General features: G+C 58.7%; 4 protein-coding genes and 1 non-coding gene across 9 annotated transcripts in view; 3 read left to right on the forward strand and 2 right to left on the reverse strand.

The window, feature by feature from the left end:
• Window positions 1-2,620, forward strand: VPS37D (VPS37D subunit of ESCRT-I). 2 transcript variants are annotated; one of them, XM_056341540.1, is made up of 4 exons: window positions 1-182; window positions 1,030-1,201; window positions 1,544-1,647; window positions 1,834-2,620. In XM_056341540.1, the coding sequence occupies exons 1-4, from the start codon at window positions 60-62 to the stop codon at window positions 2,326-2,328; spliced, it is 894 nt and encodes a 297-aa protein (XP_056197515.1). In that variant the 5' UTR covers window positions 1-59; the 3' UTR covers window positions 2,329-2,620. The 2 variants fall into 2 exon arrangements, with proteins under 2 accessions (XP_056197515.1, XP_056197522.1); XM_056341547.1 differs by having other exon boundaries at window positions 1,565-1,647; window positions 1,834-2,615.
• A 7,349-nt stretch (window positions 2,621-9,969) lies between these two features.
• On the reverse strand, window positions 9,970-11,220 carry DNAJC30 (DnaJ heat shock protein family (Hsp40) member C30). Its single transcript, XM_056336302.1, has 2 exons — window positions 10,295-11,220; window positions 9,970-10,208 (listed from the first exon to the last, which is right to left on the reverse strand). Exon 1 carries the CDS (start codon window positions 11,218-11,220, stop codon window positions 10,582-10,584), a length of 639 nt encoding a protein of 212 aa, XP_056192277.1. The 3' UTR covers window positions 9,970-10,208; window positions 10,295-10,581.
• On the forward strand, window positions 10,664-16,578 carry BUD23 (BUD23 rRNA methyltransferase and ribosome maturation factor). Of its 3 annotated transcripts, XR_008821472.1 has the most exons (13): window positions 11,267-11,350; window positions 11,433-11,470; window positions 11,717-11,812; window positions 12,016-12,098; window positions 12,196-12,292; window positions 13,108-13,204; window positions 13,568-13,618; window positions 14,202-14,287; window positions 14,500-14,545; window positions 14,868-14,929; window positions 15,507-15,710; window positions 15,954-16,043; window positions 16,195-16,243. XR_008821472.1 is itself a non-coding variant. In XM_056336276.1 (12 exons), the coding sequence occupies exons 1-12, from the start codon at window positions 11,303-11,305 to the stop codon at window positions 16,247-16,249; spliced, it is 849 nt and encodes a 282-aa protein (XP_056192251.1). In that variant the 5' UTR covers window positions 11,267-11,302; the 3' UTR covers window positions 16,250-16,578. The 3 variants fall into 3 exon arrangements, 2 of the variants coding, with proteins under 2 accessions (XP_056192265.1, XP_056192251.1); XM_056336276.1 differs by lacking the exon at window positions 15,507-15,710 and having other exon boundaries at window positions 16,195-16,578; XM_056336290.1 differs by lacking the exons at window positions 11,267-11,350; window positions 11,433-11,470; window positions 15,507-15,710 and adding an exon at window positions 10,664-10,755 and having other exon boundaries at window positions 16,195-16,578.
• On the forward strand, window positions 15,346-15,482 carry LOC130143991 (small Cajal body-specific RNA 20). Its single transcript, XR_008819976.1, has one exon. It is a non-coding gene; the product is annotated as a small Cajal body-specific RNA 20 (non-coding RNA).
• Window positions 16,579-16,893: 315 nt separating the features above from the next.
• The window catches only part of STX1A (syntaxin 1A), an 89,862-nt gene continuing 83,807 nt past the window's right edge, over window positions 16,894-22,948 (reverse strand). Inside the window, exons 8-10 of one of the 2 annotated variants that reach the window (XM_056336262.1) lie at window positions 22,614-22,751; window positions 20,801-20,911; window positions 16,894-20,179 (exon numbers count right to left, since the gene is read on the reverse strand). In XM_056336262.1, the coding sequence (XP_056192237.1) occupies window positions 20,102-20,179; window positions 20,801-20,911; window positions 22,614-22,751 (327 nt within the window). In that variant the 3' untranslated portion in view covers window positions 16,894-20,101. Of the gene's footprint in view, window positions 20,180-20,800; window positions 21,017-22,613; window positions 22,752-22,948 lie in introns of both variants that reach the window. The other variant, XR_008821469.1, reaches the window with a different exon arrangement.

Consider the following 22,948-nt stretch of genomic DNA (forward strand, 5'->3'; position numbering starts at 1 on the left):
GCGGGGCGCGGCTCCCGGCGGCGGGGGCGTCCCGGCCTGTGCTCGTCGTGCCCCGGCCCATGTCCCGGCCCCCGGCGCCGACCGGCTCCCCGCGCCGCTTCGGGGCGCTCAGCACCGCGCAGCTCCGCGCCCTGCTGCAGGACGAGCTCCGGCTGCAGCGCGCCGCCCGCCTCAGCAGGAAGGTACGGCCGGGGGGGTGGTCCCGGAGCCGGGCAGAGCCGTGCAGCGCCCGCGCCCGGCGGGGCTTCCCCGGTACGCGGGATGGAGCCCTGCGCAGCTGCACCCGCCGGCCCCTGGCACCGCTGCTCCTTGGTCCTCCCTTAGTCCCGACACCCCCGCGCCGAGCCCGGGGGCTCCGGAGGGGCAGCGAAACCCTCCGGCCGGGCCGGGGTGGCCGCGGGGAAACCCCAGCTGGAGCGTCCCGGCCGGCGGCGGGCTGGGGACTCGGGGTACCGCTCCAAGCTTCGGCAGCCACCGCCTGCCAAGCAGCCTCGGGCCACCAAAACCCGCCGCGGGGCCACGGCCGCTGCCGTCGTTGCTCCCGCTGCCCCGAGGCTGGGGGGGCCCGGGGGCGTCGGGGGCTCCCGGCGCTGCGCTGCGGGACGGCGGCGGGTTGTGCCGCCACCAGCCCTAGCCTGGCTCCAGCATCCTGCCCCTGCGCCTCGCACCGCTCTGCTCCCCTCCGCGCACAGTGCGGACACCGAAGGTGGGTGTGCAGCAAGGGAGGGTGTGTGTCTCTCTCCTGACACCCTCATTAGCTAATGAGTCCTCTCCCCTGCAAAGGGGGTTGTGAGGTTTGCCACGGTCAGGGTGAGCTGCCCTGTGGTGTGCGCAGCCAGGGTCCAGCCATTGCATCCCCCCCAGGGACACAGCCCCTTTCCAGGCAGAGCAGAGGGATGGGTACAGTGCAGGAGGAGAGGGTTCACCCCTGGACAGAGATGGACCCCCTCCCAGCAGGCTGCCAGCTCGGACTGGTTCTGCCCATTTCTCCCAGTGCTGACACACCACAACCTGTTCCCTTCCCCACAGTTTCAGAGTCTGCAGCTGGAGCGGGAGATGTGTTTGGCTTCAAACTGCGCCCTGGCCAGGGTGAACCTCTCCCTGCGCCCGCGGCTGGAGGATGGGAAGGCTTCCTTAGCCATCAAGTATCAGGAGCTGCAGGAGATAAGAGAGGCGTGTTGGGAGAAGCAGCAGTGCCTGGGTGAGTGGGGTGCAGCTGATGGGGTGAAGCAGAGCCCAGCATGGTCAGAGCAACCTGTGTTAATACAAGGGCCTGGGTGGGCTCAGCATCCTTGAAATCCCAGGGAAATGGCCCAGCCATGATCAGGAGCAGTTGGGGGGTGATGCTGCCTTCAACATAGCCAGCCCTTGGCCAGGACCGATGCTGCAGTGCGGTACAGGCCTCAGCATGCAGGTGGCTCCAGGGATGTGTTTGGGGGTGTTTTCAGTTGAGGGGGGTGGGGTGGGCAGAGCTGATGGTTGGGGATGGCAAAGACCACAGCTCCATCAGTGGGGAGGCATGCAGGAGAATGTTTGTGGGCAGCCCCATCCCTTCCCAACACAGAAGCGTACCTGAAGAAGTGGAGCCCACAGAGTGCCCTGGGCCAGCTCCAAGCCAAGCTCGATGCCTCTGAGGCAGAGTCGGAGGTGAGTCAGGCAAGACCCCTGTGCTGCTGCCCCTTCCTCTCCTGGGCCCCAGACTAGTCTCCATGCCCTCCGATGTGCTAGACCCTGGAGAAAAGTCCAGGGTCCGGATGGTGCTCAACCATCTGGGCTCCCTCTGTGGTCCTGTGGCTCTCTTGGCTTAACGCTGTCCCACTGCCTGTTCCACAGACACAGGTAGAGCGGTTCCTGGCCCAGGATCTGCCCCTCGATTCCTTTCTGGAGTCCTTCCACCAGAGCCGCACACGCTCCCACATCTGCCAGACGCAACTGGAGAAACTGCAGGAGCTGCTGCGGAAGGACCAGGCGGGCAGGGACGCTGTGGGCCTCGTGGGGCGCCCAGGTGCCCTGACTAGCCTGGCACCAGCCCGCCTTGCCCCGTTGCGGAGTGGAGTAGCCCCCAAAGCTTTCGATCTCTCTTACGGCTTTGTGCCCACCTTTCTCATCCCCTTGGAGGCCGTTGTGCCCTTTGCCATGCCAGCTGTGCCTCCCAGAAGCCATCTCCCAGCCCTGGAACACCAGCCAGCATCTCCCTGCTCTGAAATCTCCAGCCCAGTCTCACCCCTGCACCTCGTCAGACACGTCCCTTTGCTCAGCCCCCAGCCCTTCTGCAGGCAGCAGCAACTGCAAGACCAGAAGCAAGACCAGGAGCCTCCACACCGTTAGCAGGGCAGGGACAGGGGATGTCCCCCCCATGCCTCCACAGGGGCTGTGCAGGAACACCCTGGCCAGGGAGCATGTGGGGTGGGCGTGTGGTGTAGACACAGCTCTGAGGGGCTGTGGTGTCTGTTGAGCAGGCACAGGGGTGGGTGCTTACAAGGGATGGAAGTTCTTGGCTGGGGCTGGGGTGGGCTGGGCGCTGTGGCTGGGTAGTGGGTCTTGCCCTTGGGGAGCTGCCAGGGGGGAGGTGTCTGCATCCACAGCAAGAGGAACAGTGATGGGAGGTGGGGGGAGGGTGGGAGATAGCAGGGAAGAGGGCCCAGGAGCACTGTGCCATGTGCTTTCTAAATAAAGGCCCTTTTCCACGCCTTGTGTTACTGCTTGGCTTTGGCTATGAACAGGGGGATGGAATAGGCAGGGAGGAAGTGGTGTGGGGGGACACTTGCCAGGCTTGGAAGTGACTGGCAGTCAAGGAGGGTCCTCCAGCCTGGGGAGCCCCCAGATGTTGCACCTGCATTTGGCTCAGCCCATCAATGCCCTGGGAAAGGGAAGAGCCCTGCAAGGGGGGCCAAGAGCTCAGCGAGTGTGCGCTTCCCCCCAGAGAGGTACCAGGGGCCATCTCCCAGCAGTCTGGCCCCACACATGGTGAAGACCTCTGGTAACTGGAGATGCCTCGTGCCAGCAGCCAAGCCCTTGCCCCCATGAAGAGTTATACCTCACAGCCAGCTGGCTTACTCGTGGCTCTGCAACAGCTCTCATCAGCCTGCGTACAGCCCTACGGTGGTTTTAGTACCCATTCCCCATCCACCCTCCCACACTAACCCTGACTTCGGCCACCACTGGAAAAGGCAGCGGGTGGCCTAAGCTCACCCTATTTCATCTCCAGCTCCTCTGATCCTTTACTTAATTTCATGCAATGGATGATGAGACAAGGCTGGGGCAGACAGCCCAGATTCCTCCAGCTGTAGCCTCCTCAGCACCCTGGGGCACTTGCTCCTTGCTCTGGGGCATCTCTTGTGCTGTTTCTAGCTTTTGATTTGGTTTCAAGCTCTTAACACTTTCAGCCTTGTCTGGTTGTAGCATTTAACTTCTTTCCCGGTTGCCTGCCTGCCTTGCAGCTTGGCACTGTTACACAGACTGCTTAGAAATGACCCAAAGCAGCAAGGGGCCCTGGCTCTGGCTACAAAGCACCCTAAAATACAGACCATTGGCTTAGTGTCTGATCACCCCCTCCACCAGAGGGTACCCACCCTTATGCCAAACCCTAGCCCTCACGTGTGGGACTGGGGCCACTCATCCAGTATAACCGGTTAAAACAAGCTTAAGACTAGGATAAATTGGGGACCAGCCACTGCAGCTTTATTGGCAGGCAAGGAGACAGTAGTCACTGCAACATCTGGGTTTCAGAGAACACCTCCTGCTTTCCTGGGTCCCATCAGGCTCAGTTTGGGTGCAGCCTGTCAATAAGGGTACCAGAACACACCTGATTGCCACACTTGGGCTCTGTGGCTTGCCACATGCCAGGAGGAAGAACTATAGTAGGCTGGCAACCACAGCACAAGAGCTTGGTTGGATTCCCGTACCAGTCTCGCAGGGCTAACATAACCAGGGAGACATGAGGACCAAGCAGGAGGACTTAGGAGGCCAGCTGGTCTGTATGGGACCATCTGTGCTGTGTCTGGAGAGGGCTGGGATGCACAGTGTCCTGGAGTCCCCCAGATAGTTGCCCAGGATACCCCAAGTGCTGCCCTAGATTCTGTGTGAGATGACCAGAGCTGTGGGTACAGCATGGGGATATGGGCCCAAGTGATGTGTGCGTGTTGAGCTATTAGGGCTCTGAGCATGCACACACAAGACAGCAGGGGTGAGGGGAGCAGCTGGGCATAGATAAGCACAAGGCATCTCCCTGGGGATCTGGATGCCTGCCTGGGAGAGGAAGGCCACCTTAGCACTTGGCTCAGGAGGAAAGGACGCCAAGGCAATGGTGTGAGGATACGGTGCATGCTGGAGCCCAGAGCCAGGCACCTGTACAGACTGAATGCCAGCCAAAGGCAATGCTAAAGTGTGTCACTGCCCTGCCACATGGGACCTGGTGCAGCACTGGGGCTGGCACTAGTGCACACGACCATGCACAAAGAGTCGAGCCACCCAAACCCAAAACCCAGTCAGGCACAATCAGTGGGTTTCCCCAGCCAGTGCCTGCCTTGCACAGCTCCCCAGGGCTGGGCAGTCCCAGGCGATGCTGTGTGGGTCTGCCACCAGCACTAGGACAAACTTCCCTGGCCCCAGGCAGGTCCTGAGTCACCTTAGGGCAAGGGCAGATGTGGCCTCAAGAGCGTGAGCCTTCAAGGCGAGCAGCTGCCTCTCTCCAGCCTGGGGATGGTGAGTGTGTCCCACTGAGGCTGACAGCACTAAAAGTAATGATCCAAAGAACAAAGTGACCTGGACTGCTGTGGTCCTGGCTGGCCTTCTGTCCATAGGAACACTGTAGCACCCCTAGGCGCCTGCCCAGCTCAGGTGGCAGTGGGTAGGCCCTGGCAGCCCCATGGTCCTGCTGGGCTGGCCACCACCCCACTTCAGCTAAGGTACTTTAACCCCTGGGAAGCTGCCAAGCAAGGCAAGCCCCTGCCCTGGGGAGGTTCCTCCAACCCTGGAGGTGGTCCTGTCCAGTTTGGGGCATGTAGTGCCCCAGGCAGGTGGCTGCACCCCCCAGATGCACTGGTCCTGGCAGGGAGCTTACGTACCCTGCACCTCTGGGGAACATGGCAGCACTGCGTGTGTGGTATGGCAGCTCCAGCCCCTTGGGCTGAGGACAAAGTCCTGCATGGGGCACAAGACAGGAACACTGCTAACAGGCAGGAGCTGGCAGCAGCACAGGGTGAGCCCTCTGTGCCCTTCCTTGTCTGCAACGGTGGCTCTCCCTGCCTGCACCAAGCGCTGCCTGCCCTGCAGCACTGTGTCAAGGTGGGGGTCAACGTGCTAGAGGAGGAAGTGTTGCCACCAGGCGTGCACCTGCATTCATTTCTGCACTGGCCCGGCTGCCCTGGGGCCAGCTCAGCCCCTCTGCCAGCTGGTGTGCAGCCAAACCCAGGTGGGGCATCTGCCAGCTCTGTGGCCACCCCTGGCCTGGCTTTTCAGAAGCCAGGCTGGGCAAGCAGCAGCCCCCAGCCCAGGAGGGGCAGGACACCTGTGAGAAGGGGGGCCCCCAGCAGAGGCAGCCCCCAGGAAACTCTTTAAGCTGCAACCCCGGGTCTGTGGGAGATGCAAAACCCCAGGCTGGGGCCAGCCAGCGGGAGGTGATGTCAGGGTGCCCGCAGGGCCTCTTGTGCAGCAGGCACTCCACAGGCAGCAGGACTTGAACAGAGGAAACTCTATTAACAGTTAACTCTATTAACAGAGGAGTCACCCAAGGGGATGCTGTTGAAGGGCAGGGGAGCTGCCCTCCTAGAGCCACCTCGAGGCCAGCAGCACAGAAGTGGGGTGCAGAGCCCTGCCTGCAGATCCCAGGCCAGGTGAGGGCTGGGGCTGTCCCCTCACCTGGCTCCAGGCCAGGCCAGCCCCTCTTGGTGGTGGCGGTGGGGCATGATGGCCATCCCTCCAAGTAGGACCTTGCTCACCCAGCCTGCAGCTCCTTGTCCCTGCCCCTCATGCCCCCAGCCCAGCTGGCACCCCTAAAGACCTGCCAGGAGCCGGGTTTAACCCCTTCCTTCCCAAAGAGCAGCCCAGCTTCCTTAGATGTAGAGAAGAGGCCCTAATGAAACACGGAGACCCTGTGCCCACAGGCTGCACTACCCAGCAGGTAGGTGAGCAGCTCAGCACCCCAGGCCTGTGGTTATGCTGCTGCCAGCCCACAAGAACAGGCTGGGATAAGATGAGGAATGGGGTCTGCACTGAGCATGCAGCGCCTCAGAACTAGGGCTGTCAGGCTTTATCCAGGCTTGTCTCGGCTTGCCTGGAGCTTTTGTTTGATTTACTTAGTTTGTAACAGCATCTAATTACCAAGTGGCCATTAACTAGTTTGGTTTAGTTTTGCTTCCCTTTTACAAAGGCATGGTGTGATGTCTGTTGTTTCTAATCCAAGGGTGAGAATGAGTAACAAGAAGTTACACAGAATAAACCCAGGGGTGAAGGTGCAGGGTAGAGCAGTACAGGCCTGGAGGCGTGGGCACAGGGTGATAGCTGAGGCCCCACCAGCAACTCACCCTTGGGCAGTTCCTTACAGTGACACAAATCTAAGAGCTAGCAAAAATTTGCATCAGGGGTAAGAGAGTAAAGGACTAGCACCCAGTGTGCATGCAATACATCACTTACTATAAAGGCAGACATAACATGGAGCTGCACAGCAATAAAGAGAGGGGAGGGGTAGGATGTGCTAGAAAATGTGTAAAGGTGGCCCCAGTGGACTCAAGAGTGGAAGAAGAAATCTCCCTTGTGAACATCACACTCTTCCCAGCAAAGGCCTCAGGATGCCAGCTATTCACGGTGACCTCCTCCCCACCCGAGACTGCCATCCTCAGCACCTCGAGGGCATAGGCCAGGGTGTGGGGGGGTGTGCTGTGTAACAGCTGTGACTGCAGTACGTTACTGAGATATGTCTTGTGGTAACTGGATACATCCTCAAAAGGAGGCAAGGCCCGCAGTACATCTGGGAGTGGAAGCTGTTCCCTGCCATGACCCCTATCCATGGCTGCTTTGCCCCCAGCTGCAGGAAGATGGGCTCTGTCACAGAAACAACCCTCTCTGGCTCAGCACCCCCAAGGATCCATCCCTGTTGTCCCTGAGGTGTGAAAACAGCCAAGGCCACAGGTAGCTGCAGAGCTTCACCCTCTGCTGCATGGCTAAGATTCAGCCAAAGGTGCTGAAGCAGTGCACAAGCCCATCCCCCTTGCAGCACGTGTGAAGGAAAGCAAACTCCTCATGGCTGTCACTGATCTGCCTGGTGCTTTTCCCTCTCCGAAGACAGCTCTGTAGCCCTCTCCAATTGCTCAGCATCCCACTACTGGGAGCACCGAATAGTCACCTCTCAGCAACAGTACTGCTCAGCCACAGCCATGAGAGGTAGAACACGGGGTTTAAATACAGAGTAGGTCCCTGTGCAGCAAGCCTCACACACCCTGTCAGCCCCACTTGGGCCCTGTTTCCTCTCCTTTTCCACTTTGACCTTCTGATCCTGGGGGGCTTGTACAGCTCACGCAAGCCCCTGCTGCCACAGCACTTCTGTCATTGCTAGGCCCTGCTGTGTTTCCCCTAGTAGTTGTGCCACAGGCACTGCACAAGGACTGCACTCACCTGGCTAAAGGAGAACTGCAAGAAATGCAGCTGCTCCTAGCACCTCTCCATCAGGGAAACAACTAGGGAAAGACAAGAATGGGATGACAATATTGACACGAGAAGACAAAAGGGTAGTAACCTGGTGTGCTGGGAGCTGTCAGTCGGTCTGTGCATTTGGACTAGCTTCAGCCACTTTGTGCCTGAGCTCCTGAAATCCTTCCTGCAGCAGAGGAGCATTCAGGCCCAACCAGGGCGAAGGTGATGCTGAGGAGAAGTATACATTGTACCACCCCAAAAGTGACAGACTGGATGCCCCAAAGCATCCCTCCACACCCTGGATGCCATGCTTCCCCTTCTCTGGCCAAACTCAGCAGCAAAACTGAACGCTACCTGCGGTATGCAAGTACAGAGAGCACAGTGAGTACAGAGGGTATGCCACAAGTGCGCTGCAACGCCTGTGTGTCACAGGCAGCGCAGAACGGGTCTCCAGCAGGCAGAAGTGAAGTCCACGGTGGCCCAGGGAGGCCATTCCCCACTGACTGCAGGCAGCGTGCCCACCCTTCCCACCACAGCCTCAGGGAAACAGGACACCCCCCCTCCCCACCCTGCTGCAGTCACTATGTGAAACACCAGCCTGTCCCCTACCCTCCATTTTCTCAGCAAGTATGAGGAATATTTACCACCAAAGCCCACCAAAAGAAAGACGTGTCATTTCATCACCAGTTTATAGCTGGATATCTTTAATGTTCAAGATACATCATGAAGCCCTGAGGAAGAAGAGGAAGAACCAGTAATACGAACTGCCCAAACCACCCAATGAAAGTCACATGGATTAACCCGGTTGTGGTGCCTGGGTGCTTCACTCCCCAATTTCAGACACAAACACCAGACACAGAGCAGGAGCATCGGCCCAGCTGGCTTACTGGAGCAACTCTTCCCTGTTCCGGTGTTACAGGACAGAGGGGTGCAGGCAGCACAACAGCTAGCCTGTTCCTCCTGCTCCACGCTGCACCACACCAGACCATCCCTCTGCCAGGAAGCTGGCCCAGGGCTGGCTATGGAGTCTGCCTGGGGGAACAGCTCCCAGGCCTCAGCACTACATAGATTTAAGAAAGGTCAATCCAGAGGACACCTCGTGTTTGCTAGGGCTGCCTTAAAAACCTGCAAGCTACGATGCCAGGAACTAGAGAGGTGCTCCCTAGTACCCACCACATCCCATGGACATCCCTAGCTTTTCCAGCCTGGAAGCAAATGTTTCCTGCCAAACTCTGCCAGAGAAACTGCCTCTGGTCTTTCAAGTGACTTGGTTTATAGAGCCACAGCTCCAGACACTATCACTCTGTAACCAATGCCCTTGAACGCCAGGTTCCGGCTCTTCACATGCTGACATAATCCCACACAGAGGGACTGACTGACAACCAGAGAGGATCCTGGAAAGCTCTCTGCCCCTGGGCTGAATTTGCTGCAAACATGCAGCAGTCTCCAAAGTCTGTAGCTGGGAGTGGTACAATGCTTTCCAGAAAAGGCAAAAAGCTCTCCTGTACAGCATATACCCTGTACCAATAGACATTACACTCCCTGCCACACTACTGCTCCAGGCTCTGTTCAGTATTACAGAACTCTGCAACTGGAAAACACGGGGCATTTGCTTTTAACATTTTTGTGCTGGCAGAAGACATAACCCAGGGTCACTGCAGTGAGAGGTGAGGACTTGGCTCCTGCACAGACCACTGCCAGGCAGGCCCAGCAAATCAGTACAAAATAACGCAAATGAAGTCTGTGGCACACTCAGAATTCAGTAAGCTTCACTCACTCCATGTAGTACCAGCATAGCATAGGTGAAACCTTCACCCAAGGTAAGACAGAAGCTCTGAAAGACACATTCTTTAGTTGTTAAAACACTTCAATACTTAAATAAGCAAATACTCTTATGTGCAAATTATGCTTAGATACATGTAAAACAAGTAATGCCACTCGGTGCTCTGAAGTGTACTACTCCCAGCCACAAAGGCCTGTGCGGGATGGTCATGTGTGAAGTTCCTGGCAAGACCTAGACAGGACAGGCTACTCTCAATACTGAAGTGTTTTGGCAAGCACCTGCAGGTGATGTCACCTGCTGACCAGGACATGAGCCGACATGAGCTCAGGTTTTAGTCTTCTGTGCTGCTGAATCCAAGACTTCCATACTTGCCACACAGTGAGGCAAGCCCTGAACAGGGACAGACAAAAGGCAACGATGCAGTTTGGAAACAAACACTCCTAACACTCCCCAAAAATGCAGTAACAGGTGTGACAGCACAGAGGTGGCTGGTCTTGAAATAGCAGCAAACAGCACTGGTGAGACCATCTCCCACGAACAGACACAGCACACAGATGCCACCGATAGCCATTTAATCTCTGCTGTGGCTTAGAACAGGCACGTGGATCCCACCAAGGTCAAACAGCAGCACGAACGGAAGGTACGCGTCACAGTCCACAAAGCAGAGTCCATGAACTGCATTTACCTGTCAGGCACCCTGTCTGCAGGTCAAACCGGCAGAGGGGGCACACTGCAGCCCGTTGAGCCTCTACACCACATCTGCAAGGTCACACTGGCAGCTGGGGCACACTGCAGCCTGCAGAGCAGAGCCCACATGTGGTATCTGGTGGTCACGAGCTGTCTGCAGGTCGCGCTTGTGGAGGTCACATCACAACCACGTACCATGCCTGTCAGTTGCACTCCATGTTTGATGGCCATGCTGGCAGAGGGGTCAGGTCACAGCCCACAGAGCAGAGCCTGCACACGGAGCCTGCTGCTCACGTACTGTGGCTGAAGGTCACACCAGCAGAAGGGAACTACGGCAGCCTGAGGAGCAAACCCTGCATACAGTGCCTGCCAGCTGCACGGGCACAGGGGACGCCCCGCAGCCAGCTGCCGTGCCCACCGATGACTGTCCCACCACAGCGGTGGAGCTGGGTGGGAGCCCTGGTGGCTGCCCGGCCCTGCTGTCACTTGAGGCCGTAGAGGACAGCAAAACCCAGCACGAGGAGGAATGCAACGGAGAGGTCGGAGAGGAGCCGGAAGCGTCCCTGGGCCGCTGCCTCCTCCCGGAGGAGGCGCAGCTTCTCCCGCTGCGCCCGCAGCACCTGCTCCCGCTCCAGCTGCTGCCCGTAGTGCGCTCGGTAGAAGGCGTCGAAGTCGAAGGGCGGGGGAACGGGCCAACGGCGGGCGGTGGCGGGGGGCCGGGGCGGCGGCGGGGCCGGGGCACGGGGCCGGGGCGGGGGCGGCGGGGCGCCGCGCAGGTCCTCGGCGCTGAGGAGGCCGCGGTCGTACTTACGGCGTAGGGCAGCGCTGCCCAGCACCCGGTAGGCCTCGCTAACGGCGGCGAAGCGGGCGGCGGCGGCAGCGCTGCCGGCGTTGCGGTCGGGGTGGTAGCGGAACGACTGCTCGTAGTACGCCGTCTTGATCTGCGCCGCCGTCGCCGTGGCCGGGACCCCCAGCACCTCGTACAGGTCGCGGCGCGCCCGCGGAGCTCCGCCGCCGCCCGTCTGCCCGCCGCGGGACGGCGCCAGGGCGCGGCCGAGCCGCGGGGCCCGGGGGGCGGCGGGCAGGAGGCGCCGCAGGCGGCCCAGCGCGGCCGGCTCCATCGCACCGCGCCGCCTCAGCGCCCGCCCGCCGCCATCTCAGGCGCAGGGGGGCGGCGGCGCGGCTCAGTGACGTCACGGCGGCATGGCGGGCAGCGGGCGCCGGCCCGAGCACCGGGGCCCGCCCGAGCTGGTGAGCGCGGGGCGGCGGCGGGTGGGGAGCCCCGGACCGCGCTGGGCCGCCGGGCCTCACCGCCGCCGCTCTCTCGTTGCAGTTCTACGATGAGGCCGAGGCGCGGAAGTACACGCAGAAGTAGGGCGGGCGGATCGCTGCGGGGCTGCCGGGCCGCGCGGGCGGGGGGGCGGCTCGTCGTGGGGCGGAGGGTGCGGGGTCCTGCCGGGGGGGCGCACCCCGCCGTGTGGCCGCGCTGGAGGCCTCCCACGGGGAGGGGGGCTGACGGTGGGGCCGTCAGGCCTGCCGCGGGGGCGCGGGCCTGCCGTGAGGCGGGGGCGGGGGCGGCCCGCCGCGGGGCTGCAGCCTGCTGGCCGCGCCCCGCAGCTCCCGGGTGGCAGAGATCCAGTCGCAGATGTCGGAGCGGGCTGTGGAGCTGCTGGGACTGCCTGAGGACCGGCCGTGCCTCCTCCTGGATGTGGGGTGAGTGGAGGCCCTGACCTCTGTCAGGGCACGTGGGGCACCTGGGGGCCGGATGGGTGCCGGGGGGCGAGGGGCATCTAGGCCTGGCAGCGCCCTTGGCTCTCTGTTGTGGGCTAAAGATCCGTGACGGGCTGCTGGAGTGGTGTGGCTGGGCAGTATTGCCCTCAGACCGGGCCGTGATCCCAGCACTTTCCTCCCTTCAGCTGTGGCTCTGGGCTGAGCGGGGATTACATCTCTGACGAGGGTCACTACTGGATTGGCATGGACATCAGCCCTGCCATGCTGGGTGAGCAGGCCTTCCTCCCCTGTCGCCCTTGTCTCACCTCAGAGGTGGTCCCCAAAGGTGTGGGCTGGTTGCCTGAGCCATGCTCTGTTCTGTGCAGATGTGGCCATGGAAAGGGAGGTGGAAGGAGACCTTCTCCTTGCAGATATGGGTCATGGCATTCCCTTCAGGCCTGGCATGTTTGATGGCTGTATCAGGTAGGTTTGTGTACATAAGCGAGCTCCCTTGATACTCCACATAACTGCATCATCTGTACAGTACGCGTGGTCTGCCTATGGTGTGTAGCAGATGAACACGACTGTCCTTATCAGTAGTTCTTTTTGCTCCATGCAACTTGACTCCACCTCTCTGGGATAAGCTGCTGAGATTCTGGATGGTTGAAGCAGCTTCCGACAGCTGTTTCCCAATTGATGCTTGTCTTGTTTTGTGCTGGTGAGCGAGGAATTTTATTGAAGTAAATAAAAGTGCGGGTATTGTCATTGCCTACTCCGAGGAGGAAAATGGAAAGTATGTCTGTACCATTGCTTAGCTGCAAGGTCAGTCCCTGGATCAAAGGTCTGATAGTTGGTTTTGGGATGAAGAGCTAGGCGAAGGGGACAGCAACACTCTTCTTCTTGGAGAATACTACAGAAAGGTGCTGGGACGGAGCAGGGATTATCTGTTGCTGAACTGAATGCTCTGTTTGGGATTGCTGATAGGCAAAACCTGCGTAGCCGTGCAAGGGCCACAGCTAAGCACTTGAATAATTTGAACACCTGGCCTAAAGGGGATGCTTCAAGATTCTTTTGTGCTTGGATAACTACTGTGCCTTGTTGGGCTTTGGCATAGTGAGGCTCCAGAGGGGTTCATGTAACTGCAAAATAGAAGGCAAAGCTACTTGGAAAAATGAAATTGTTTCCCTGAAGCCTAACGCATGCCTAGTGCTGGAAGTAAGCTCAAAAGGAGGGAGGCAGAGAGGCTCTGCAGAAGAATCAATGGCTTAGTGTCCCAGGGATCTTGTTTTCTTTCTCAGTATTTCCGCAGTGCAATGGCTTTGTAATGCTGATAAGAAATCGCACAGCCCTCCGAAACGCCTGTATCGATTCTTCTCTACTCTTTATACTGCCTTGGTAAGTGTCATGCTCTCCCAGTCAGGCCTCTGCCTACTTTTACAGTCTCACTGGTGCATTTTAGCAAGATATTTTAAGTCAGGTATTTACATAAATTCTGCTCTGAAATGGAGGACTGGCAGGAGCACCCATTTCCTATCTCCTTGCCTGCCTGCATGGTGTCTCATGCTTCTCAGATCCCTGCTGTTACCCCCCGTACCTTGCTGTGCTGTGAAGGAGCTGGCTCTGCAGTTTGAGCAGCTCTCCTGGCAGTGTTCTCCAGGAGGCTCTGGGGAGGTGGCTGCTAGTGTCTGGGCTAGGAATTGGGTGACTAGAGGGCCTGCCTGCGCTGAGACAGGTTTGTGACTGATTTATTTCCTGTAGGCCCGAGGATCCCGAGCTGTCCTGCAGCTGTACCCTGAGAACTCGGAACAGGTACAGGACATTAGTCAGTGGGGGAGAGGTACAGGCAGAGCCAGGCAGAGAAGTCATTGCTGTTTGAGGCTCTAAATGCATCATGTTTCTCCATATTGGGTCTGTGTGCCTCTCCTTCCCGCCATCTTCAAGAGCCCAGAAAAATCCTATAAGGAGAGTGCCCCATGCAATTTCTGTTGCTTCGCAGATTGTCTTGGGTTGAGCCTTAAAATCAAATAAGTTGGCAGGACACGATCTGAATCTGCTGTCCTGGATTTTTCCCCTGTGTGACAGGGTTTGAAGACTGGCCTGCAGTCCTAAGCACTGTACTCCCCAGGGCTGGGAAATCTAGCCCAGTGTCCCTCTTAGAGAGTCTGCTATGCCAATTAACCCAGACTAGACTGAGCAGCCGGGAAAACCAAACAAAGGCAGCGGGCCGGTGTCCGAATGGTACTGCAGAACCAGGAGCTTAGTGTAGAGTTCAAAAGGAGCAGGAATGACCCATCTTTGGCATCTGCAGTTAGCTCTGGTTGAGCTCAGAGGTCTCCTGGGCGTTGCTGGTGGTTGACTGCTAAATAACTTTTGCACATGCTTCTTTTTCCAGCTGGAGCTCATCACAACCCAAGCCATGAGAGCTGGCTTTACTGGGGGAATGGTGGTAGATTACCCCAACAGTGCCAAAGCCAAGAAGTGAGTTGTGTCTCTTCGTAAGTGTGTGTTTGGGGTGAGGCCTGGGTAGCAGTGATTTTTTTTTTTTTTTCAAGCCGTTCTCTCTCTTCTGATACAGTCCTGGACAGAGGATACAGCTTAGGTCTGACTCTGTTATAAACAATCCCAGTTGTGTTTGGGGAGTGGGAATCGCATGGATTCCAGCTTCATGCTCCTTATTCTTGCTCTTTCAGGTTCTTCCTTTGTCTCTTTGTTGGGGCATCTGGCACGTTACCGAAGGTAAGGAGCTCCATGAGGCAGCAGAGTTGCCTTCCTGGCTGCTGGGTCATGTGGAAGCCAGGCAGCTCTGTGTGCAGATGTGACTTCATTTATATGTTTAAACATTTTTTGTGAGTGTCACCAACTCCTGCTGTCCCTGAGATCTGGTTTCTTTTATTTATTATATATTCCAATTAATTATATATTCCAATTACTGGAAGACGAGTTTGTTCCTGCTCCAGTCCTTCCCCTTGCAGCGCCTTGGGTTCCCCTTAATTTAGATGGAATGACTGTTAGCTGTCTCTCTGCCAGAAGAATGTAACTTCCCAATTTCGCTTTTCAGGGCCTTGGTACTGAGTGTGCTGATGGAGAAGAGATACACCAGGCAAAGTTCACCAATGAGAGGTATCGTGCAGGGGGTGAAGCTGCAAGTTCTCCCCAAACAAGGGGTGTGGGGATATAAGGGCTGGGTGTTGCTGACTGACAACCACAGCACTGCCATGTGAGAAGGGACTGAAGGGAAGGGACTGGGAGGACCCTTGGCAGCCCGGATGGGTACTGCTGTGTTTTATTGAAGGGCCCCAGACACAAGGAACAGTATGGGTTAATTGGAGGGTTTGTTGTGGCATCATGGGGCTGTTGTTGTTGCATAGCGGCGAGATGGGAGGGGCAAGTTTTACAATTCTGGTGATACCAAACATGGCTTTTTTTGTTGAGGAGCTAGGCTTCTGTGTCTGAAGCCTGGTATTCCCTTTCTTCTACTGTCAAATTCTTTGCTTACCTCTGCTTAGCTGTGGCCTGGGAGGTTTATCCTGCTGGCCAGGTCTCCTCCCATGGTAGCGGTGCAGGGAAGATCCCCTCTTGCAGCCAGTGGGAGAGACGGAGAACAAAAATCAGAGGAAAGTCGTCATGGCTGCCAGAAGCTTGTGGCTGCCATGTTTTCCTGCCTCTTACACTGCCGTTCTCTGCTTATTTACTCCAGAGGGTACCTGGTCTTGGAGGGCAATAGCAGAACTGGCAACTTGTTGGGAAGCCAGAGGCTTTGTCTACTTTGTTCAGAGTAGAGCAGATGAGGGGAAGGTGGTTGTGCTTGAGCCCGTAATTCCCCTCGAGATCCCAGAGCCCAGCATGCTGCTGGTGTCAGATGTGACACAGGGGAGTGCTGGCCTGCTGCAGCCTGTGCAGGGTAGGTATTCCTCAGGTCAGAGCTGGGGCTGGAAGCAGCCTCCTCCCCCACTGCACCTGGAGTTGGACTGTTTGGCCACCTACCCCAGTGCTGGCTGAGCTTTCATCCCAGGGGTGGTGGGAGGGGTACTCGCTAGTTGTATGAGGCAGAGGGCATGCCCCGTTCTGGGTGGCAGTCCTCCAAGGAGGAAAACTGCCCCCCGCGCCTCAGTTCCTCTCCAGCTGCTGTCTGCTTTCTCTGTAGGACACGGTTCAGAAACACCAAGGGCAAGTCTGTGAAGAAAAGCCGGGACTGGATCCTTGAAAAGAAGGAGCGTAGACGACGACAGGGCAAGTAAGTTCAGCTGGATCCTGCTTCAGCTGAGGCTGACTGTGCTGGTCTGGCCTGCTGTCACCTGTTCATACTCCTGCCACAAACCCACTTCCGTTTCCCTCCTGGAATGACCTGTAGATTGTGCTTAGTTGCTCTCTGCTTTTCTCCACAGGGAAGTGCGAGCAGACACAAAATACACGGGTCGAAAGCGCCGCCCTCGCTTCTGAATTGCTCTGGACACTGCTGACATGGAAGATGGTGTGTTGGTCCCTCCAGTGAGCCTCCCATGGATGGCACAGATGGGCATCCCAGGCCTGGGACTTGCTGGGACAGGTCATGGTGGCTCTTGGAGCTGTAAACTGGCTCAGGTGCTGCCCAACAGCCAACTAAAGCTTCCAGCCCTGTTTTTCTGGTGAAGGTTGAGTGGCAGACAGTGCTCTGGCCTTTTGGTGTCTACAATACCATTGCTTATATTCCTGAGAGTGCAGTGAGCCATCTGGAGCTCCAGGTGAGCTAGAACATTACATCCAGCCTCCTCACTAAACAGTTAACGAGTCAGGAGTGTTGCTGGTCTCCTGTGTCCTGCCCTCAGTGCAGGGGAGTACTGAGGTGGGAATGCAGCATCTAGTTCCCTGCCAGCTTGCCCTCTGTCTGCAGGCAGGGAGTCGGGCAGTATAAGGGTGCATATCCCGTGAGGGCAAATCTTGTCCCTGGCAGAAGTGTGTTTCCTGTGGCGATTGTGCCTGTGGGTGCTTTCCGTCAGGCCCACCATGTCTGCTTTAGTGCTCCCAGGGTGCTGGGGCTGTCCGCACCCCAGCACTTGCTCCCCACCACCTCCCTTCCCCTGAAACAGAGAAGTGCCAGCCAGAGCTTTACAGTTACAAATGTTTATTCTACATAAAAATTCCACAAAATGGGAAGCTGTCTGCACCCAAAGCTTTGGGAGAAGAAAGGGTGGCTAGCAGGGAGGGAAAGGGTGAAGGAGAAAAGAGGCAACATACAGTGTCATCCAGTCCAGTGAGACAGAGCAAGCCAGGGTCAAGATCCACATAGAAAACAAGGACACTTAGCTCACAGTACAGCAACAGTACAACTCCACGGGGGGCTCGGAAAGCCTTCAAGTACATTAATTACAAAAAAACCCAATCCCCAGTTTGAGTGCAAGCTGTGCGTGCCCCACACTGCTCATGAAAATACTGCATCGACACACTCCTGGCGCTGGGAGGGCAGGTGGCACTTGGAACAGAGGTGGTGTAACCCAAAAGGACAAGTGGTCTGAGGTTGGGAGCTGGAAAGAAAAAGTGGAATGTCTCCGCAAAGCACAACCACGCTGTTGGTGATTTGGTCTGTACATGCAATGACAGGTAGGTAAAAAGGAACGGAACGGGGCTTCCCGTAGTGCAGGGGTAATTATTGCACCAAAACACCCTCCCCTCACAGCAAGGACAGTGTGAGCCTGCCTGTGGGGCACCAAAAGCAGCCTGCTCCTCTGCCTCCCTCGTGTCAGAGCTTGGCACCACCGCTGCCTGCAGGGTCTCGGCAATGTGCCAGTAGCAGAATCGCTAACTGTGGCCCCATCCAGCTCCTGCTGGCAACGGTGGTACCAACAAGGAAGGAGCAAGTGCCAGAATTCCCCCCAGTGCTGTTCTTGGCCTTGTGCCTTGACTGGGGTGGGCCATAGCCCTGATGTCACGTGAGCTTGTGCCACAAAAGCCGCTGCGTGGAAGAAGAGTTGCCTTGTGCTAGCGGTGGGCGTTGCTGCAGGGTGAGAGCCTGAGAGGAGCTTTTTTGCCTGCCTGCCCAGGAGCAGCCCGGCCAGCAGCGTTATTGCTTCCCGGAGGGGGCCTAGTGCTCTTGCTGGCTGAGCAGAGCAGAGCGCAGACTGTGGTGGCAGGGAGCTGCCTGGGGCCGGAGCAGTGACCACTCGTGCCATCACCTCCAGCTCCCTGTCTTGGATTCAGACACACCACCGAGCAAGGACCCTGCCCATGCCTGCCTCCTGCCCCGGAGAGGGGGAGCCAGAGCCGGCCTGCCCCTGCTTGCAGGGGTCCCAGTGCCCCAAGCCCTTTTGCACACGCAGGCTGCAGTGCTGTAGCTCGCATCACTTGTGGGACTGTGAAAGAAGGGGGCTCCAGTCTTGGATGTTCCCGTGGCTGGACCCACTGGGGACTTGGGCTCAGCAGGGCAGGGGACTGGGCTGGACACGCTTCCCAAGGGCAGCTGAATGCAACTGGGGCTGTAGTGTGGGACCTTTGGTGACAATGGCAAGGAAAGAGCCACATCTGTGTTGCTGTACCCAGGGAAGGCAGCACTGTGTCTTGGCTACAGCTCGCAGCCTTTCACCTCACATCCATGGGCACCACACACAGGGCCAGCGCCCGTGCTACAGCAACCAGCCAGGGCGGAGGAGCACAGGGCTGGAGCAGCACTGGCCTCTCTACACTGGAAGCAGGGATGTGACATGCCTGCAGCTGGAGTACTCTGCCGTCAAGTGCCTTTTTCTGTAACCAGCATCTGGGCTTGTGTCCAGCCCTTACCCGAGTGTGTGGCTGTGAGCTTGGCTCCAGGTGACTACCCTGCTCTGGGCTCCTCTGTGGTGCCTTGGCATGGGCCTGGGCCAGCTGGAGCCCTGGAGTCTCTGGAAGAATGTGAAGGCAGCACCTTGCCTCCGACCCAAGGGAAATGGACAGTGGCAACACAGGGTTCCTCCAAGCTGCCAGCAGGCTCAGGCCACACCACAGTAGCTGCACCCATGTAGTGGGTGCAGCAGAAGGCATGAGGCATCCAACCACTCCCACAGTACCCCACCAAGTGCAGCTGCTTCACTGGATGGCCCAGGGGATAAGCAGGCAGAAGGGCAGTGTGCCAGGAGGAGGTGGCAGAGGGGCAGGCAGACATTGAAAGGTGAAGACATGAAAGGGGCAGTCGGGCACTGCCCTGTTCAGGAGCTGGTAGGCTAGAGGAGGAAAGCTGCTGCTCCTAGCTTGTGGGGGGTGGGGTGGGGGGTGAATGCAGCAGGGGCTGCTCCTGGGACCACAACAGGAGAAAGTCCAGCTGCCTCCAACCCCCAGCCATGGGTGCCAATGTTGAGGAGTGAGGCTGGACGCAGTCCTCCCAGGCAAGCACTGTTGGCATCAGAGCCAGCCCCAAACCTCAACAGCCAGAGCCCAGGCCTGGGGGCAGCAGCAGCCAGGGCCACCACGTGCTAGGGCTGAGAACAGAACCGTGAGGCTTTGGTGCAGGGTGAGCGGCCAGTGAAACACACTGGCCTTAAAGTACCTGTGCCATCCTTCCCTGCTGGGCCAGCACAGTTCCCTACGTGGCCTGTCCCCATCCCCAAACAACTGTGGTGGCCCCATGCAGCAGCTCCTCATCCCACACTGCTCCATTAGGCATCCACTGCCAGCAGCAGCATGTCCAGCCCCTGTCACCCACATCTGGGCGAGGGCTTGCCTAGGGAGGGGGCAGCCCTGCCATCAGCAGAGCAGCAGGGACAGAGCCCTGAAGCTGGCAGGAACAGGGGGAGACTGGGCCTGGCAGAGCGCACCCCTGGGGAAGGGCCCCGTGAGAGAAGCAGCCCAAGGAAAGCTGTTTGCAAGCACAGATGCAGGTGACAGACATGAGAGCTCTGGCTGGAGGTGATGGGGAAGCTGGGGGATGTAACCGGGCACTGTGCTCCCAAGGACCCCTAACACCCTTCGTCCATCCCTCCTCATCCTCGGCTGTCACTAACACAGGCTGCCCAGCACAGAAGGAGCAGCAGTGCCCAAGGGCACCTCTGTCCCCACCTGGTCCCAGCCAGCCACCCAGGCTGAAACAGTGATGAGAGCTCAGGTTCCCCTGCCCTGGGTCCCCTTTGTGCCCATCACCGTCCCCCTGCACCCTGCCCGCGCCCCGGGGCCGGCGCTCCCTCCACACAGACGCACCGCACCGCACACACAGCGTCACAAACAACCATGCATTAGAAACTGAAATGCTGCTGGGAGGCTCCGGGGCTGCGTGGTTCGCTCCGGCGTGGCTGCGGCCCCATGGCACGCGTGGCTCTATCCATTGCACACGAACAGTCCCGTGGGGTGAGTCTAGCCGAAAATGCCGCCGAAGGTGGAGGCAATGACAATACCCAGGATCACACAGCAGATTATGATCATGATCTTCTTCTGCTCAGGTGTCCCAACACCGGCAGGGAGAGAGGGGAGAAGGGACTGTGAGTGTTGGGGCAGGCTGGCCTTGAGAGCAGGGGGCTGTGACCTGCCCTGGTCCTGTCTGCCTGTGACAGGCTCTGAGCAGCACCCTGGGAGCCAGAGGAGGTCCAGCAGCCCTGACGTCAGGATGGGCACCCCAGCTCCACTTCAGCCCTGGGCTGCCAGAGCTGCACTGGTGGCCCACAGGTCCCTGAGCTGACAAGCTGGTATGGGACCAGGTATGGGAACTGGGACAGGCAGCTGGCACAGTGCTCAGCGTCAGAGCTGAACCATGCCTTTTCTCTACTTTTTTTTGGCAAGGGACATGGCTCTCACAGCAGGCCTGGCCCACGGGATCCACCCTGTCCCTTGAGCTCCCTGACAAGCAGCACCCCTGCCCTACCATTTGTCATCGGCGCTCACGCAGCGTGAGCCAGGGAGCTCTGCATCAGCTGGTGCCACCAGCAGGACCTGCACTGCACCCGGTGGTGTGGGGTAAAGCAGTGCCCAGGCACCCGTGAAGGGGCGCCAGGCAGGGTCTGACCCCAGGATGGAATCAGCAGGGGAGGACAGGCCCCAGCCAGTGCCATGACTCACCCGTCTGGCTTTGCTCTGGTACTTCACTGCTTTTTTGGTGTCAGACACAGCCCGCTCCACGTAGTCAACTGAGTGCTCCACATTGTACTCGATGCGGTCAATCATCTCACCCTGCAGAGCGGGGACAGAGCCCACGTGCCCGTGCGTGTGCAGACATGAGCTCCTTCCTGCTCTGCTGCTCCTCTGCACACGTGGAGGTCACCCTGCCCAGCAGCCCTGCACAGGAGAGAGAGGGACTGTCAGCTGCCTGCAGGCAGAGGATGCCCTGGGGTGGAGAGTCCAGACTGAAGGCTCTGTCCCAGAGGGCTGAGACCTCTGCACATCCCAGCAGGGAGGTAAGCAAGGGTGAGGGTCAAAGGAGTTCCCCAGCCTGGTCCTGGCCTGGTGGCCACCCTGTCTGGTACCTCGGGTGACATCAAAGCTGCAACAGGATCTACACTGACACCGTGCTGCATGCTGCCGAAACCAGAGGCATGGCAGGGGAGCAAGGACCACACCAGCACCGCCACAGGGGATGCCCACAAAACCACGTACATGCAGGGGCAACCACTCTGATCCACACAAGTGCCCTGGCTGAGAGCGGAGAGCCCCAGAGTGAGGCTGGTGAGACCGGACTGCAAGGAGTCCTGCCCTGCTCTGCCCCCCCCCAGCTCATGGGGACATGGTCCCCTAGCCTGTCCTCCTCCTTTATCCCCATCCTGACTGCACAGGGAAGCAGCCAGGTCCAGCTGGAGACAGAGCCTGACAGTTCATGTGACCGACAGGGTCAGCAGGGGTGGGCAACTTGAAGCCCAGTACCTCCCTGCACAGCCCAGAAGGAGTCAGGGCTGCAGAGCCGGGGGTCACGGCCAGCACCTCTGCAACACTCATTTCTCAGCCTAATGCTGGAAAGCACGGGGATGATGAGTCTTGCAAGCCCAGGGGTGCTCTGTTGTTACCATCTCAAGCACTGACACCAGCACCCCGCCAGGCTCCCTGCTGCTCCCTGCCTTGCCTCAAGCTGCTGCTTCTCCTTCCCACCTGTGCCATGCCTGGGGCGGAGCAGGCAGCTGCCAGCACTGCTGCCAGCCTGGCACCCCTCTGCTCCTGGTGCCAGCAGCTCGGAGCCTTCCACCCCGCAGGGCAATGCAGGGTGCTGGCACAGTCTAGGCCCTTAGAGCAGGGCCTAGAGTCCCCCACATCTGTCCCCCGAGGCAGGCAGGATGAGGCACCAACGCTGCCATGCTGCGTCCACCCTTGCCCGCCTGCCATGGGCAGGCCCTTGTGCCACGCGAGAGCCACAGACATGCAGGGTGCAGCCATGCAGAGCGGAGCATGCAGCACTGGAGGGGGCTCGGCGGGGCTTTACCTGCCACTGATGTCTCCTCAGGCCGTGGCAGCATGGCGGGCAAGAAGCGGGGTGAGCAGAGACACTCGAGCATGTGCCTGGCTGCGGGCCCAGGCACCGCGGGCTGGGCACAGCCAGGGGCAGCCTGGCAGGACCACCAAGGCTGGCAGCACCCTGAGCTCACCTGGCAGGGCCCGGTGCTCCGTGGGAGATTGAGAAATCTCCACCTGCGTGGCAGCCACCAACTGCCCTTCTCCAGAGCCCATCACCGAACCTCCCGCCCTGGGCACACAGCGGCCCCCGGCTCTTTGGCACAGAGCGGGTGGCTCCAGCCCTGGGGAGCCCAGCTCAGCCCCAGTGGGGGCTGCATCAGTTCCAAATGCAGTTTTTCCCCTCAGCACCCATCCAGGCTGGGGACCACCAACAGCTCCATCACCTTCCAACCTCCCCACACAAGCCAGCCACCGGGCTGCAGTGTCTCCCTACCTGGCTCTCCACCAGCATGGCCATGTCCATGAACATGTCATGCAACTCTCGGATGCTGTTCTCCAGTTTGATGATCTCACTGTGCCGTGTCTCAATCTCATTCAGTGCTTGCTTGGTGATGTTTGAATCCATAATGATCTGCAAGAAGACAGAGCCACTGAGCAGCATGCTCAGCCCCTCAGATGCTGGGCTTAGGGGCACCAAGAGAGGAAGAGCAGAAGCCCTAGAGCACCTCCAGCCAGGCAGCTGTTTGCAGTAAACGCCACCCCATCCTTCAGCCAGGACACAGCCCCTGCTTAGGCAGCACCCTCAGGCCAGACCTGAGCACCCACGTC

The sequence above is a fragment of the Falco biarmicus genome, chromosome 1, assembly GCF_023638135.1.
Source record: "Falco biarmicus isolate bFalBia1 chromosome 1, bFalBia1.pri, whole genome shotgun sequence".
Taxonomy (NCBI): domain Eukaryota; kingdom Metazoa; phylum Chordata; class Aves; order Falconiformes; family Falconidae; genus Falco; species Falco biarmicus.